At 37.1% G+C, this 17,837-nt stretch overlaps 1 protein-coding gene across 4 annotated transcripts in view; it reads left to right on the top strand.

Moving 5' to 3' along the window:
• Positions 1–17,837, top strand: part of LOC106167860 (MYND-type zinc finger-containing chromatin reader ZMYND8) — a 22,060-nt gene extending 4,223 nt beyond the window's left edge. For 3 of the 4 annotated variants that reach the window (XM_087018897.1, XM_087018896.1, XM_087018899.1), the window contains 24 exons: positions 2,147–2,193; positions 2,474–2,515; positions 3,827–4,024; positions 4,414–4,559; positions 5,064–5,207; positions 6,030–6,143; positions 6,430–6,522; positions 6,820–6,907; positions 7,342–7,397; positions 7,710–7,790; positions 8,415–8,530; positions 9,781–9,903; positions 10,204–11,171; positions 11,405–11,526; positions 11,780–11,915; positions 12,112–12,586; positions 12,992–13,162; positions 13,316–13,604; positions 13,922–14,075; positions 14,718–14,842; positions 15,155–15,352; positions 15,588–15,725; positions 16,257–16,427; positions 16,783–17,836. In XM_087018897.1, coding sequence (XP_086875023.1) covers positions 2,147–2,193; positions 2,474–2,515; positions 3,827–4,024; positions 4,414–4,559; positions 5,064–5,207; positions 6,030–6,143; positions 6,430–6,522; positions 6,820–6,907; positions 7,342–7,397; positions 7,710–7,790; positions 8,415–8,530; positions 9,781–9,903; positions 10,204–11,171; positions 11,405–11,526; positions 11,780–11,915; positions 12,112–12,586; positions 12,992–13,162; positions 13,316–13,604; positions 13,922–14,075; positions 14,718–14,842; positions 15,155–15,352; positions 15,588–15,725; positions 16,257–16,427; positions 16,783–17,010 — 4,423 coding nt within the window. In that variant the 3' untranslated portion in view covers positions 17,011–17,836. Of the gene's footprint in view, positions 1–2,146; positions 2,194–2,473; positions 2,516–3,826; positions 4,025–4,413; positions 4,560–5,063; positions 5,208–6,029; positions 6,144–6,429; positions 6,523–6,819; positions 6,908–7,341; positions 7,398–7,709; positions 7,791–8,414; positions 8,531–9,780; positions 9,904–10,203; positions 11,172–11,404; positions 11,527–11,779; positions 11,916–12,111; positions 12,587–12,991; positions 13,163–13,315; positions 13,605–13,921; positions 14,076–14,717; positions 14,843–15,154; positions 15,353–15,587; positions 15,726–16,256; positions 16,428–16,782 lie in introns of all 4 variants that reach the window. The other variant, XM_087018898.1, reaches the window with a different exon arrangement.

Below are 17,837 nucleotides of genomic sequence, written 5' to 3'. Positions count from 1 at the left end.
TGACCTTTGACCTTTATTTCAAGGTCAAACAGGCCAAAATTTTCAAAAAAATGAAATTTTTTACAAAAAAAATATTATTTGCGCTGTTATTCAGACACTACACAGACTTAACCAATAATATTATTGGAAAGTGTTACCCTTTGGGTCATCTTTCATCTCCGTGAATTTGGGGTCAATCGGTGCATTTTCACGGGAGAAGCGGCCATAAGATACCGAAACTGAAAACTGTCTCTAATTCGGGAACCGTTAATGCTAGCGACCCGTTCTTTTTTGCATTTTGTAGAGCATGTAAAGCCCAACATTGCATGTGGTCTTCGTTTTTTTGTATTTCATACGGTTTTCGTGTTATGCTGTATTAAAAAGTACATTGTGGTGGCACATTATTGTAACTCAGAATTGTAACATTATATCTCCAAAACTGGCAGAGATAGGTCAATAGTTACTATTAAAGTTGAATAGGAAGTCACTTACTGGCAATTTAACAGTGACCATAAAATTGACCTTTGACCTACTTTTCACCATGAATTGAACTTTGCAAATTTCCGTTCCCTTTTATCTCCAAAACTGGCAGAGATAGGTTCAAAGTTACTATTGAACTTGAATAGGAAGTCATATACTGGCAATTTACTGTGACCTTAAATTTGACCTTTGACCTACTTTTTACCATGAACTGAACTTTGCAAATTTTTGTTCCCTTTTATCTCCAAAACTGGCAGAGATAGGTTCAAAGTTACTATTGAACTTGAATAAGGAAGTCATATACTGGCAATTTACTGTGACCTTAAATTTGACCTTTGACCTACTTTTTACCATGAACTGAACTTTGCAAATTTTTGTTCCCTTTTATCTCCAAAACTGGCAAAGATACGCCCATAGTTACTATTGAATTTGAATAGAAAGTCAGAGGCAATTTACTGTGACCTTTAAATTGACCTTTGACCTACTTTTCACCATGAACTGAACTTTGCAAATTTTCATTCCCTTTTATCTCCAAAACTGGCAGAGATAGGTCCATAGTTACTATTGAACTTAAGTACATGTAGTAAGTCATATACTGGCAATTTACTGTGACCTTAAAATTGACCTTTGACCATCTTTTTACTATGAACTGAACTTTGCAAATTTTCTTTCTCCTTTATCTCTAAAACTGACAGAGATAGGTCCATAGTTACTATTGAACTTGAATAGGAAGTAATACACTAGCAATCTGTGACCTTGAAATTGACCTTTGACCTACTTTTTATGATGAACTGCTTTTTGCATGTTTTCAGGCCTTTAAATCTGCAAAATTGGCAAAGAAATGCCCATGGTTGCTATTGAACTTAAATAGAAATTCATAAACTATGATATTGAAATTGACCTTTGACCTACTTTTTCACCATGAACTGAGCTTTGCATATTTTCTTGCCTCTCATATCTTTAAAACTAGCAGAGATGTGCCCCTTGTTGCCCCTAGGTTTTCTCTTTTGTCAGCATATATGCACCATTAACAATACTTTTCAAGGAAAACCAATAGGCCTTTTGTCTAGAGAATACAGGAGTGATCAAGGGTAGGAAAATGCAAGTCAATTCGAAAATCTTATAGAGCTTGTCAAGCACAAGACTGGTGATGGTGTCCCTTTTTGGAAGGGGGGGGTCCATACGAATGCGCTTACTCCAGCTGGTGGTACAATATCCGGAGGCGGTATCGCCTCTCTGATCCTCTAGTTATAATCAATTTTGTTATTATTGATTATTATTTTTTATTATTATTATTATTTTATTTTTTTGCACCTATGAATGACTGAAATTTTCACCTTATGTATAGATTTGTTACATTTGAAGTTTTGAAAAATCAAATCTTTTTTTTTTTCTTCTATTTATATAAAGTGAGGATATACTCTGGTATTTGCCTAAATTTGAAAATGCATTCAGATGCTGTCTTGACTGATTGGAAAATGCAAAGTTCACATAGAACACTGATGAACAGAAAGATCTATAGTTTTGATAAAAGAAAGTCTTAATAGAGTCTTCTATTACAGTGACATGAAGTATAATACTTTCCAAAGGCAATTTATATTTGGTATTATTGTAACTTGTTAGACACTCATACTAATTTGCTAAATGGTGATAAGTAACTTACATTCGGATTAAATTATTTTCTCAGAATAAATGCCAGCCGTCCTGAAGCTATGGCTGGAAGATATCAGAAAGGTATGATACTTGAGAACTTGATGTACATGATATTATTAATAGTAAATTGATCTCTGATGGTTAAAGGTGAAACTGTAGATGTGAGAGCTTAAAGATTGCTGAGAAAATCTGAATATGTAATGACAAGTTTTATATAAATTTAAGTGCACTGGGGGTGAAATACATACTAAAATGTTACTGACTAGTTTCTCATTGTAAATGGTTTTTCTGGTCATGAAAATCAAGTTATCTTTTTAGAAGAGTGTGTGTGACAGAATGTGATCAAATGTTTATTTTACAGGAAATGCTGACAATAAGAAGAAGATGCCAGCCAATGTGGGAGGTAAGTGGAAAAACAAATATAACAAAGACCAGAGTTTTTTTTCTCTTCTCAAGTAAAGGAAGTCAGGACACTGTTATAAGGTGTATTTCATTTCCAGTTGTTTCATGATTATTTGTCATTAACTGTGTTTTGAGTTAATTTATTTGTGTAGAAGTGGTGTGGGATATTCCTGGTGTCAGTGTTATTGATTCTTTGTGTTTTTAATTAAACAACATCACACAATTTCTGCTTAGAGAATTTTCTTGGTTCCTGGCTGTAACAACATGAAAAACAGCTGGAACTGAATAATGTCATTTTTCTTCAGTCAACAGCAAATATTGAGAGAGTTTTTTACCTCCAATATTTTGATGTCTAGCAGGACATCTTCATCAGATTTCATGATTGAAGAAAAATTACATTATTCTTATAACATAACATAGCTGATGAAATTCTTCTCTGACTCATATTCTAAGCTGGAACTGAATATGAAACCACAACCATTTATCAATAGGATTTCTTAGAGCTCATGCTTTTCATAAGTACAGAAGAATTGGCTTATCAAAAGTAGGTTAATAATGAGATACATAAGACCCCATATGTTCATTTTGTGCTTTAAATCAATACATGATTGTACTGAATACTTGACATTGGCAATCTCAGTGCTACTGGTATATTACAGATATCAAATTAAGTGGTATTCTGTTTCATACTTGGAAGTGGCTGTTTGTCTCAAATTTATAAATAGCAGCAGGAAAAAAATGGATATCGGAACTAACAAACATGAGTCGAGCCAAGTTAGAATATGGTTAGCTTTTGATTAAGATTTACTGTTAGTGTGTTAGAGAGGGCCCTTTGTTTTATATGGCTGACTGCCAATGTTTTAGTTATACAAGAAATTCCAAAGCAACAAAAATTCATCAATGTTTTGATTTCATCGAATCAACATAATCAGATTGTATTTTTGTATACTATTGCAACTGAAATAGAAATGCGACTTCAAGAGTCATACTCCATAATTAAGATTCAGCTTGTTCTGTAGAAAACAAGAGTGAGACAGACTTAGAACATTATGCTCTTATAATTACAATTCACTAATCTAAGAATAATTTTTGTCAAATGCCTGATTTAACGTAAGATTTGATCATATTCACTGTTCATCATTCAGTTCTGTGAAAAAAAATTGGGCCACACCCACAGTTTCAGCTGTCTTGAACTGGGGTAATCAGTGCTTATGACTGATGTTAACATAGACTTTATTACATCATACCATAATCATTGAAGATCTCCTTTTAATTATAATATTAAATGATTTTTTTGTTTTTCATTCCTTAGAATCATCAGAGAAAAAGAAACCACCCGTCTCACAAAACACAACCCCTCCTCCAGATGTCACTCCTAGTGCCAAGACAAGCCAGCCTGTTGTCCCTAGTGCCAGTGACATGCCACGCCCAGTTGTTGTAGCAACAAATGTTATCAGGACACGGTCAGCGCTGACTGGCAGGACCCCCAGTCCGGCGCTGGGAAGGAAAAGTATGACCAAACTTAGTAGAAAATAAATAGCAAGGCTAAACTTGGTTATATCTGGATCAAGTTTAAAAAGTTTATTTATAAAGTAATTTAAATGTGTACTGCTACTGCAGTCTTGTTCATACTGACACCTGCTGGTGACTATAGTTGGCAGATGTTATGATAAGAGCAGTCAGCGGTCCTGTTCTGCTTGGAAGTACATTGTACCAAACACTTTCAGTAGATTTAGTTCCCCCTACAGGAGAAATGGCATGCTGTCTTATATTTATTTTAAGAGATCTTTTGTATGATATAATATGATTTGCCCATGAAAAAATACGAAATAGAAAACCACTTCCAGCATGCATTACAGCACCCTCTGTTTCATGTTTATTGCTGTGACGTCATTCCAGGTTTTGCGTTCACAAAGAAGCGTCAGTTGTCAGAGGGCAGCACCAGCTCTGGGGCAGGGGAAGCAGAGGCTGGGGTATACCATGTGGGCCCTCTAAACCCTCCCCCCAAGAGGGTGAAAAGGAGCAAGAAGGAGGGTGAAGAAGAGGTATGTTAAACAAAAAAAAAAAAAAAACTCTTCTTATTTCACTGAAAAATACAACGGAAATTGTATAACTCCTTGTCTTGGCATAACTTATAACACAATTTAACTTTTTATCTAAATGTAAGGAAAGATACGATTTCTGTTATTTAACTTCTGATCCTAAAACTTGGAGAATAACATGAAATGCTCTTCAAAGAAAGTAGTGTACTGAAGAATAAAATGTATTTACTTTGTTTCATCTTTTACACACACAGAAGAAGAATAGGTGGTAGATATTCAGTGGAAATGTTTTAATTGTCATGAATAGTGTTCTTAACAAGCTTACCTTAACCATATAATCACAAGAACTGTTCACCACAGAAATTTGTGCACCAAGAGAATAAACTGTTTTTACTCTGTTTTTAATTTTTCACTTGTGTTTCCAGATTATAAAATATTAAAGTGCAACAGGTGCTTGGTGTTCATTGAAGACTGTTTTCCAGTTAACAGTTTTTGTCTTTCTCCCAGGACACAGAAAATGACATGTACTGCTGGTTGTGTCACAAGGAGGGTAATGTGATCTGTTGTGAGCTTTGTCCCAGAGTATACCACTTCAAGTGTCTTAATATAGAGGTGGAGCCTGATGGGGACTGGGTCTGCCCTGAGTGTGAGGTAAGCTGTGTGTGTGTGTGTGTGTGTGTGTGTGTGTGTGTGGGGGGGGGGGGGGGGTGTGGGTGTGTGGGTGTGGGTGTGGTTGGGTGTGTGTGTGTGTGTCTGTGTGTGTGTGTGTGTGTGTGTGTGTGTGTGTGTGTATGTGTGTGTGTGTGTGTGTGTGTGTGTGTGTGTGTGTATGTGTGGTTGGGTGGGTGTTTGTGTGTGTGTGTGTGTGTGTGTGTGTGTGTGTGGTTGGGTGGGTGTTTGTGTGTGTGTGTGTGTGGTTGGGTGGGTGTGGGTGTGTGTGTGTGCATTTGTGTGTGTAAAACAGAGACAGAGAGAGACACACAGACACAGAGAGAGAGAGAGAGAGAGGAAGCTGTGTCCCAGAGCGTACCACTTCAAGTTTCTTACTAAAGAGGTGGAGCTTGGCAGAGATTTGTAGTGTGTGTGTGTTTGTGTGTGTGTGTGAAACAGAGATAAAGAGACACACAAAGAGAGAGAGAGAGAGGCGTATTCCTGAGTCTACCACTGAGTGTGAGTTAAGTGTGTATGTATGTTTGTTTGTGTGCATGCATGAGAGAGAGAGAGAGAGAGCTGTGTTCTAGAATGTACCACTTTAAGTGTCTTAATATAGAAGTGGACCCTGACAGAGGCTGGCTTTGCCATGAGTGTATATGACGTGTGCAGGTGCGTGCATGCTTTCATACATACACGTGAACTTATATATTACAAGTAGGAGAATGTATTAAACTGTATTTAGGTTAAAAAGGCACATAAATGTATCTAAGCAAAGACAGTCAAACATTTATTTTGTGTGTGTGTGTGTGTTTATTCTAGAGGACAATGCGAGCAGAATGCACAGACACGCGATCACGTGCAATGTCGTTACTGAGCATGGAGCAGTTGTGTACGCTGCTGAAGTTTGCACTGCAAAGGATGAAACACTCCGGAGTAAGCTTAATGTCTAGAGCCATGTCACAATACCACGCAATGAATAGTATGGATTTAAAAACTTTTTCCTAAATACATAAGGCTGTAATTAACTCATTTTTGCAGTAATTATGGAAATCATCGGAGATTGCTCGGTTTAGTGCTAAGTCATGAGATTTTAGGCTATCTTGGATGGTTCCCAATATTGTGTTTGAAATGCTCCTGTTTTATGTTCAGTCTAAAATAATGCTGAATTAAATGATTTTTCATTTGATTTTGGGTAAAGATATCTATTTCTCCCCCACAGAGTGAACCCTTCCAGAAGCCAGTGGACATGACACAGGTGCCGAATTATAAAGACTACATCTTTTATCCTATGGATCTTAGCACCATGGAGAAGGTGAGAGGGAATACTGTAGAATATTTGTGGTATATTTACTGGTTGTTGTAGTTGGTTGAATAAAAATGTGTTCAGCCTGTCTTTTTTATTTGCATTTATTTATTGGGTTGTGTGCACAAATGACCAGAACTTTGTAATGTCCAACCTGTTACGTTGTTATCCTCAAATTGAGCCAATTTAATCACACTCAAAAAGAATACAATTTGAAAGCTAAAGAAGAAACATGTAAACCACTGTTTGGTGATAGTATCTAATGAATTTTTATAGTATATTGAATTGATGATTTCATGTATTTAGAACATCAAGAAGAAGATGTATGGCTGTACGGAGGCTTTCCTAGCTGAGGCCAGATGGATTCTTCATAACTGTATCATATTTAATGGAAGTAAGTCCATGTGGACCTTTCATCACTCTGTTATCTCTCTTATTAACTATACAGATTATTAGAATAAACAACATTGTATCATGTGTCTTGATTCAAGATGTAATATAACAATTGAATAGATAGATGAATGAATGAATAACTACATAGGTGGACCACTTAAAAGATAAATGGATAAATGAATAGATTAAGTAATAGCTGAACAAATAAAAAGATGGATTGGAGAAATAAAATATTCATCTTCAACATTCTAAATTTAAAAAAATGTTTGTTGGCAGTTTTCATTTATTAAAATGTGTCATCTAATTTACTTGACATTTCAGCCCCGCGGAAGTAAAAATTTCATCCTGCAACATTTTGAATTTGCAAAAAAAAAAAAAGATTGTTGACAGTTTTCATTTATTAGAATATCTTATCTATTTTACTCGACATTTCAGCCCACCATAAATTAACAGCCAGTGCCAAAATGATAGTGAAGATATGCAAGCATGAGGTGGGTTATCTTACTCCTGTTTATAGATCATTTGATTTGTTATCTAAATACAGATGTATCTCAGTTTTTTACTGTGTTTGTATCATAGTTTGATACAGGAGTGCAGCTCTTTCTTTTCTTTTAAATCTGTGATTTTAAAAAGCTTTTAAACAGATATGTGATGATGGTCTTATTACCCTAGTGCCAAATAAGGTTGATAATGCAAATAAAATTTCTTATGTGGTGCATGCCATAAAAATCTGTGTGTGCCTTACACAGTGCTTAAGTTCTTTTATTTTAACAATTTACAACAAATTTAATGTAACATTTTAGATGAGTGAAATCGAGGTGTGTCCAGACTGCTACACAAACTCCTGTACCAAGAGGAGTGACAACTGGTTCTGCCAGCCCTGTGTGAGTATTTACAAAATGGTGGCAGATAGGAACCACCAGATTCATGATACTTGAACCCGTTTTAAAACAATATTTAAGTTCTTGGGTTCAGCTTAAAGTGCTGCAGAAGTCTAGAATTCTGGTCCTCTGTTGCACATGCAGCATTTAGGGGTAAAATTTTATAAAAGTGTGGTGGGATTCAAATCATAATGGTCTGTCATCACTGAGACTAATTGTCAGCTTGTGACATGTTTGAATCCATTTTCTTGTGGGCTTAGTTAAAAGGACTGAAAATTAAGGATGAAAATTGAAACTCTGTTAGGGTCATCCATTTTATCATTATTTTCACAAGTCTTCCAAAAGTAGACTTTTTTCCAGACCCCTCCCTCCCCCCCTCCACCCCGTTCTGAGATTAAGGGGTGAAAAGCCAAAAATGATGACTGTAGCCTGCACACCTCTAGGAGAAGAACTCCTCATCATTTTTATTATTTTTCCAAATCTTACACAGAGCATTAACCCCCCCCCCCCTCCTCCCTCCACTATTGGTTTGTAGACTTGTGAAAATGGTGATAAAAATGGAGGATGCTTTAACTTTGGTGTGTGCACTGAAATTTTTTAGAGACACCAGCACTTCTTTTATTTCAGCGTACCCCTCACCCTCTGGTTTGGGCCAAACTGAAAGGTTACCCCTTCTGGCCCGCCAAGGCACTCAGGGAGGTGGATGGACAGGTGGACGTGAGGTTCTTTGGGGCCCATGACAGGTAAGCATATATCTGGGTTAAAGGAAGAAGTCATTTTAAAGTTTGTTCTTCAGAATTATCAACAGTAGGCCCGTAGCCCTTTTTGCTGGGAAAAGGTAGCCTCTGGATAACATATTATCTAGGTACATGAAGGTTTCATGGTAAAAAGTCCATTTTGAAATAGCTGGCTACGGGCCTGAACAGAGTGAGATTATTGTAACTTGGCATTGGTGACAGCCCTGATCACTTAAAGAAAGGCTGAAACTTGGGGACCTCTTTTTCAAATGTAAGCTCCAGTATAATCTCTGGTTATGATTCCATCTTTATTTTAGTAGAAGAACTGTTTTGATAGGAATGTTAGCATACACAACTAAGTTTCTCCTAGTTGAATGTATTTTGTCACATGGTGATCACACCAGGGAATTCAACAACTTGTTTTAAAGAATTTATTTGATTTTTTAATTGTTTTACTCATGTGTCCGTCTTATTTACAGTTTTGCTGACATAGAAAAAATTGTTTTGGGAAAGCATCATTTGTACTGTGTAAATGAGCCATCATGTCATTTTAACAGAGTTCGTACACTACCTGGAAACCTGAAATAATCATGGATATTTATTTTGAAATTTCCAGGTCCTGGAAAACCTGGAGAAATGGGTGTTTTTTGATAAATGTAAAATTACACCTGGAAAACACCTTAAATTTTCACAATTGCTATTGTTATACTAGTTCATGCTCGGTTTATTTATAATTTTGGTTTTCACCCATGACCGCTAGATGTCTCATGTATGAAAAGCATGTTTTGGATTCGGAAGAGTCACGAAAACGTAACACATGCTTCGGTTTATGTATAATTTTGGTTTTCACTGATGACTGCTAGATGAATTTATTTGAATAATTAAAATGTTTTACAGAAAATTTTGTGTTTTCTTTTAGGCTTTATAAAATATGACTGTATTATGATCTCAAACTTAATATTCCCTTTCATGAAATATAATTTACAGCCTCAAATATTAGAAAGTTTTTACACCTGGAAATTTAAAAATAATCCTGGAAAAGTCCTGGAAAAATCCTGAAATTTTGTTGAACCTTATGAGTACAAACCCTGTTTTAAACATAAAAAGACTGTATTCTCCAAGTAGTCTCCACAAGAGAGATATGTATGTCATCAACTAGACTACATCGTAGGTCTAGAAATAGATTTATAGACTTACTTTATGTTTTCCAGTAATTTCACAACACAGATTTAACATATACCACCTTACTCCTCCAGAGCCTGGGTACCTGTGTCGCAATTATTCATGTTGTCCAAGGAGGTACCGACAGCTGTGAAGAACAAAAAAGGAGGGTTCGATGAATCCATGGAAGAGATTGAAATACATATTCAGAAAATCAGGTGAATATGATGGAGATGGTTATGCCCTGGGTTCACTTGAGGAGGGGGAAAGTTTGTGGTGACCATGATTTTGATTGCCTCGGTAACTGTTGTCTTGGTTACTGTTCCCATTTTTCAGGAGAAAGTCTTCTGAATTTGTCCAGTAATCTGAACATTTTGGTGTTACATTTATCCCCCATCCCCATCACACCCCAACATAGAGCTTTAGAACTATGCTTCTTGCATTTTTCAGATTTTTAAAAAGGACTTAGATCCACTTTCATCTCTGAAAATAAAAAGCTTATTTTTATTTCTTTCCAGAGAGAAGTTTGGCAGCTTTGAGTATGCCCCTTTCAGGACCCCATACGACAAGAACAACATGTATTACCACAACAAACTCCACGTAAGTCCTACTGGGGAAATCCCTAGTAAACGCCTGAAGTTAGTCAAGATAAGAGATCGCCCTGTGGAGGCACTGTCTAAAGTGGGTGTTGATACAGACCAGGATGACAAAGATGCTAAAGAACCTGACCTAAAGATTAAAGTCAAATCTGAAGCTGCTGAAAATATATCCGATGAGTCAGCAGATTTCAAATTGAGACCAAAGGTCACCGAGGGGTCAGTGAGTGCAACACCAGAGTCCGCCACTGGTCTTGGTGACAATACAAAGTCAGATGATAGCTCAGATGCAAATACTCCAGGTATATCGCAGTTAAAAACTCAACCAAGGCGCCTGATTGGTTCAGATTTGGGCTTGATGGACAAAAAAGATGCTGAAAAGTCATCTGTTGTGAAGGCAGCAACTGCATTGAAAAATAAATACAGTAGTATTATAACAACTCGAAGAGGTGCAGCAAAACATGGCAATCGTCCATCAGATGGTCTTAATTTGTCACCAAACTCTGATAAATCAGGTGACAGTCCGGAGACTTCAAACTCCAGTGCTGCACCCTATGGTGTGTTCACAATAAGTGACGATGCCATACCGAGGGATATGTGTAACTTTGATATTAAGATTCCTCGTTTGGACATAAGTGCTGTCCCAAAGACAGACAGTGATGTGCTGAAAAAGATACAGAGTGCAATAGAGAAAATGAACGAGGTTGAAGAAACAGCAGAGACTACTTTACAAGAGAGCGAGAATTTGAAAAAAGAAAACAATGAAAATTCTGAAAAGATGGAAGTGAATAAAACCTCTGAAGATTCCCATGAAAGAGATAAAGATAATACTGAAGAGGTTACAGAGGAAAAAAGAGGTGATATAACAGAAGAAATGGATATAGATTTAGGTGAGGACTACAAATGAAATTATACGTTTTTTAAATAATTCTGATTCCCAAGATAGAATAGTATCACTTTTGAAGATAGTTGTAGGATGCGATTTGAAAGGAAAAAAAGAAAAAGACCAAAGACAAAAAAAGTCATTTGTTATTGTTAAAAAACTGCAATTTTAAAATTGTGAAGTGATTGATTTACCTCATTTTGAAAATTTGACTATAAATGTTAAAATAAATAATTCCAGATTTATCTGATGTCTCAGCACAAATAACCCCAGGTGGCACTCCAACCAAGAAGAGCTTTTTTGACACTCTTCAGAAGACGATTGAATCTTGTAAAGCTAAACTGGGCATTGTTGGGGAGGAGGTTAGTAAGGAATAGCTTTTTAAGAAAATAATTATAATTATGACCTCTGCCAAGGTCTTTCTTTTCGTCACCAGCCCAAATTTCAAAGTAGTGGGTGGATTTTGATGAAATTGTTGGACAGAAATGATGTGTTTGACTGATGCTACTTAGCCTTTAAGTAAAGAAAAATTATAATTTATTTCTAACTACTTGTTTTTACAACCCAAAATCATCTCTGAACATTTGATTTCTTTAAATTTTCTTTCTCTCTCAGGATTCTAAGGTCAGTGGAGATGAAGAGGAGGAAGAGGATGAAGAGGAGGAGGAAGAAAGCAGACATAGCAGCGATAGTTCTGACAATGAATCTTCATCTGAAGGAGAGGAAGAGAAAGTGGAACAAAATGAAAATGGTAGGGGAATCTTCCAATTTTTTAAACACTTTGAAAGGACTGAAAGTAAAATTTACATTCTTTATTTGGGGTGGAGAGGGGAGGGAGATAGAAGTGTCAAAATGGCTTCCAAGATCAAGAGCCTTGTGAAATTCCTAAATAACTTAAACAGATGCAAAGTGATTCAACTAATAAAAGCTTATGTCTCTTTCCTCAGATGACAATGTGAAGGAAAGCGATAAAACTAGGGACCAAAAATCAATTGGGGAAGCTGCTCAGCAGACGACAGAAGAATCAAAAACAGAAGTGGCTTCATCTGGTCCTGCTTCTACGTCAGCTGAGGCTACAGGTATCAGCAGCAGTACAGACAATGATAAAAAGGAAAAGCCTATGGTGCAAGATGCCTGCCCATCAATATCAGCAGACGACACAACATCACAGGATGTTACAGAAGGAATTACTGGGAATGCTGGGAAAGAAAAGACTGAACCAAGCAAAAATGATAGCAATGGAAATACTGAACTGAATAAAGAGGCCAAAAGTGATCATGAAGGAAGAACTGAACCAAATAAAGAGACAGCAGAAGAGAAAATAGAGACGGGATGTTCTCAGTCAGACGAGGGAGATGACAGTGACCGTCTGGTCATTGATGTTGACCGCTGCAGTCCAACGTCCATTGCTTCCAAAAAGGGGTAATTGTTTAGCAGATATGTTTATTTACTAAGTGTTGGTGTTGTGCTCAAATGAAATCAAAATTTCAATATTTCTAAATACATTTTTATCAGCCTTACTAAATTGTTGATATTGAATGATCAATTTTTGGGGTGAAATACTTGTATATACAATTATTACTCTCAAAATAATTTGATGGTCTTCGAATGTTTTAAGTATTTTGGTGATTTTTTTTTGTCATAATGTAGTGATGCATAAGCAGAGAAATGACAAACTGTCAACAACAGAAAAAAAATTACAACCACAGCCTCTGTGTTTCATCTTTCCCCAGTTTTAAAAATGCCTAAATTTGAATTTATAATTTAAATATGGCCAGTAAATTGTATCATATATTCAGTGCTAAATCATATCTCGATTCTATTAAGGGAGAAATCTCAGAGCCAGAAACTGCAGGAGAGTGCAGAGGAAGGAGGGAATGAACACAATGTTAAAGTCTACATGGACCTGGTGGGAAAGATGAAAGAGAAAGAGGAGGAATGGAGGAAGAGACAGTGGAAGACACAGGCCAAGAAGTTCCAGGAGCATCTTCAGAAAAAGTAAGTTCTCTGCAGACTTGAATGAAAAGAATGAATCCCTAGATGTTGGTGTAATTGATGATTTTAATTTAAATTACAGCACGTAATTTACTTGAATTGTAATCCTTATATTAAATTACATTAAAATAACTTTATAATATTATTTGTATTCAGGAAAACACCAGCAGCCCCAGCACCTGCCAAACCAGCTTTGCCGTCAGCCTCCCCTGTTTCGGCAGCTACTCCCATTACTGTTGCCACCCCCCAACCCCCAGCTTTACAGCCCAGTCCACATGTGCAGCAGGCTGCCATATCAGTACCAGGAACATCAGGGGGAGGGAAGACAGCTTCTGGCACACCAGCCAAGTTGTCTACAGGACAATCATCTAGTGTGCCAGCATCAGGCGGTGCCCCCTTGGCTGAAAATATTACGCCGTTTGATTTTAGCCAGTATACTGATCAGGTGAGAATACTCGACAAGTAATTACTTGGTGCACAGTCTGCAAACTGATACTTGTATATTATCCTGTATACTGAAACTTAAACATTATCCTGTATACTATTACTTACATATTATACTGTATACCGATACTTATTTATTATGCTGTATACCAATACTTATATATTATGCTGTATACCAATACTTATATATTATGCTATATATCAATACTTATATATTATGCTGTATATCCATACTTATTTAGTATGCTGTATACCAATACTTATATATTATGCTGTATATCAATACTTATATATTATTCTGCATTGTGTGTTTTCCAGATCATGAAATCTGTTCAAGGGACCTTTGAGTCACTGTACAAGGATCTCCTCAGTCCCAGTGGAGGACAGGGTCTGGCCAAACACTTCCAACTGGAGCTAGAGAAGGCAAGCTGGAGGCACCAGCAAGAGCTGGCAGAGATGCAGCACGTTGCAGGTAGCTTCTGTTTCTGTCGTGAGGTTTACGAATACACAATTTTCACCCAATCACCATCAAATTTGAAAAATCAGTATGTGTGAAGATGTTGAAAATTTTTGATCATGATTGTGAACTATTTTTTCTAAATCATCAAATAATTTGACAGCCTTCAACAGAGGATATAGAATTTAATCAGTGTCAGTATCAAAGAACACTTCATATTTGAACAAAGTTGTATTTTTGCAACTGCAAAGAGGATATGTATGTAAGAACATGTATGTAAAACATGTTATTTGATGGTAATTTTGTTAACCAAACCAAAAGCAAACCAAAAGAAAATAATAATGATAAATATAATAAAGTAATTGAATAAATACACAGCTAATACTGGCTGCAAACTTTTTTGAAAAAAAAAGACTGCTTTGCTATTAACTTTTTCCTAGAGCATCTTTTGGGAGTTACACAGGACATGGTTTTTCTTGAATTTCACGGCACTACTCAAACAGTCTGACCTCTTTCAAAGCACGAAAAAAACATTTGGTGAATTAGATTGCATTTGGCAACCAGTCAGCAAGACAAATGCTTCAGCCAAAAAAAAGAGAAAGTCTGTATGTTATTTTATTTTACTAGACAAATATATTCTACTATTTTATGTGGCAGACCTTCGGCTGGCAGAAATGAGAGCCACTGTGGAAAATGACTGGAGACAGACCGTGGAGAAAGTGAAGAAACAGTGCGAGACAGAAAAACAAAAGGCTGTGGATGAGACCAAGAAAAAACAGTGGGTGAGTTGGTCAGCCTGTGTCTTGTATTGATGCTTATTATTATTATTATTATTATTGTATTGAAAAAGAATGACTTTAGAATTATTTAAGGGATTTTTTATGATGTTCAGAGATTGCGAGTAAATGAGCACTTGGAGGTTCTGAGATCCTTGGAAAGTTGGTATTTTTCCTTGCCTTTATTTCAATTTCAATCCCGTGATTCAGTTCTTGCACTCTTACTTTTTATGTAAAGGTTATGTGCTAGTATTTATTTTGTTCCTTTGTGTTTCACAACTCAGTTTTTATAATTCCCATGTCACGTCACATCTCCAGTGCGCCAACTGTGGCAAGGAAGCCATATTTTACTGTTGTTGGAACACCAGTTACTGCGACTACCCATGCCAGCAGACCCACTGGCCCCACCACATGGCCCAGTGTACACAGACGCAGATGCAGCCAGTGGGGGATGGTGCAACACCCAAGGTCACTCAAGGTCAAAGGGCATTGCAAGGTCAAACTGAATCAGAACAGGTACAGCCATGTTTAATGTATCAGTTGAAAAAAGAAGGATTACTTTAGTCCATTTGACTTCTTTTGTCATTGGGTATTGGACATGAATCTTTATATTTATCAGTTTGGCTTGGATATAAATGCCCCAAGCCTCAAATGATGAAAACCATCTAGATACCATCTTAGGCTGTTCTGTCAGGCAAAGTCTTATTTTGAGAAAATATTGAAAATATATGTTGGTACAATTCATTCGTAGGCATGGAGAAAAGAGGCCCTTCAGAAGCGTCGTGAGGCAGAGTCCGTTCCACAGCAGACGACCTTTGTCTCCAGCAGTCCTGTACAGCAGCTCCAGAACACAGTCATTAACATACAGCCATCTGCTGCACAAACACAGGTCGGATAGTGATTTTTTGTAACATTTTGGGTAATTACTCTGTAAATCTCATCAGAATAATAGAACAAAATTTCCATAGTGTCTAAATTAAATGTAACCAGTCCCTTAACCATATAGGACTGTGGGGATGCTGTCACATACTACGTTTACCATTATTTCTGCCCCCATTCTCCTTCAAATTGTGTAAATTCTCATTTGATTGTACACTTAATGAGAAGAATTTGGACTGTCTGGGAGGATTCCCTTTAGTCACCCCTATGGGCCTTTATATATGTGTGTTTGTGTGTAGGGGGGTGGGGTGGGTGGGAGCAGGGACGTTTTGGGGGGTTGATGTTGCACCACCTGTTTCTAATTCTGGCAGCAATATGTGATGTCTTGGATCATGGAAAAGGCTCTCTAAATGGTAAAGACATAAACCATAAAAAATGGAAGTTTGAAAGTGTGATGAGTTCATCACAGATATAATATTTTAGATGTATTATTTTTGTGTTAAAGTGATAATAATTTAACTTTCATCATGAAATTTTTCAGATCACCAGTTCAGTCCAGCAGCCATTACAGATACAGTATGTCCAGTCTCTTGCATCAAACCAGCAACAACAACAACAACAACAACAGCAGCAGTTACAACATCAGCAACAGCAACAACCAATTATTGTAACTGCTCACAGCATACCATCGTTTAAAACTTCCCCTCAGCAGGTGTGAAGAGGTCAATTTTAATTTAAACAACAATGTTTGTCTTGGCTTTATGTGTAAATTTGAGTTTTTTATGGTTGTTTACTTTTGAAAATTACAAATTACCAAATGTGTTATATTGTCAAACTTGCTCTTACATTATCCTTAACTTCAGATGTTACATTGGATGATTATTTTATCATTATATTATCGCAAATATTTTAATTGACAGATTTGAGATCTTAGTATTTTTACAGTTATATTGGCAATTCACATGTAATACTGGAAACAAGAAGTTATTATTTTGGTATTTTTATTCATGATGAGCAAAGAAATTAAAAGAAAAAATTAAAACTATAACTTTTTTTCTGTATTCAAGGCACAGTTAGGAGGAGTAAGGCAGGTGCAGTATCCAGGTCAAGGTCAGGGCATGCCAGCAAGGGTCAACCAATCGCAGCCTTCAGTACATCCATACATGCCTACACTCCGCATGCAGCACCATGGTAACACCATGGGAGGTAGTATGAATGGTGGGGCGTCCCAGGGCTCTAGACCAGTCCCAGGCAGAATGTTCACCAATAGGAATTATACTTCTAGACCATATTGAGGCTTAGGGAGGGTTTGGTGAGGAGTGACACCCCTGGGAAAAAATACATATGTAAAGCCACATGTGGAATATTCACCAATAGGAATTACTCTCTTATGCCTACTCTCATTACAGAGGTTTACACATTCTGGCAGAGTTCCACTTCTGTAAAACAAACGTGTAGCAATCTGTGCTCCTGTAAACAGAAACTGTGCCTCTACACCAAATTCAGCTTCTTTATAAAAGCTTAGACCGCATTCTCAATGAATTGATCCAGGCTTTACAAATCCTGAGAACTAAAAATGGCGGACGTACATGAAAGAAAAACCGCCTAATCTTTTAATAGTCTCTTCGCCTCTCACACGCCTCCCCACACGTCGTCCCTGCGGGGTACTGAGAAATATTAAGTGCGCATGGTCATCAGTTAAACTCGTGGTGAAGAAAGCATGGCGGCTGAAGGCGATCGAAGGAAAAAAGCTCTTCTGTTCTATCATCTGTCAAAACAGAGACGAAAAAGGAATGAATTGGCCCGTAGAGCAGCAATGAATCGACTATCTACGAAGATAATATCACCAGAGATATATTCACGGAGATATTCACAGAGATACCCAGCCCCAGTAGACGGAGTTGGAGGTGGGCAGAATTTTTGCATATGCGGTCTTGTCAAAGGGCGCAGTTCGTTCTTATGCTGATGTTTGCCTTGTTCCCCACTTTCAACTGAAGAAGGGGAACTAGCTGATGACCAATAACTGACCAATGAGCATGCGCACTTAATATTTCTCAGGTAGCTTCTGTATGGCGAACGGAGCCGAGATTTAATTACTGTACCCCGCAGGGACGACGTGTGG

Source organism: Lingula anatina, chromosome 8, assembly GCF_051362555.1.
Source record: "Lingula anatina isolate TDL-2025a chromosome 8, LinAna3.0, whole genome shotgun sequence".
In the NCBI taxonomy this organism is placed as follows: domain Eukaryota; kingdom Metazoa; phylum Brachiopoda; class Lingulata; order Lingulida; family Lingulidae; genus Lingula; species Lingula anatina.
This window is presented reverse-complemented; position numbering and strand designations above follow the sequence as displayed.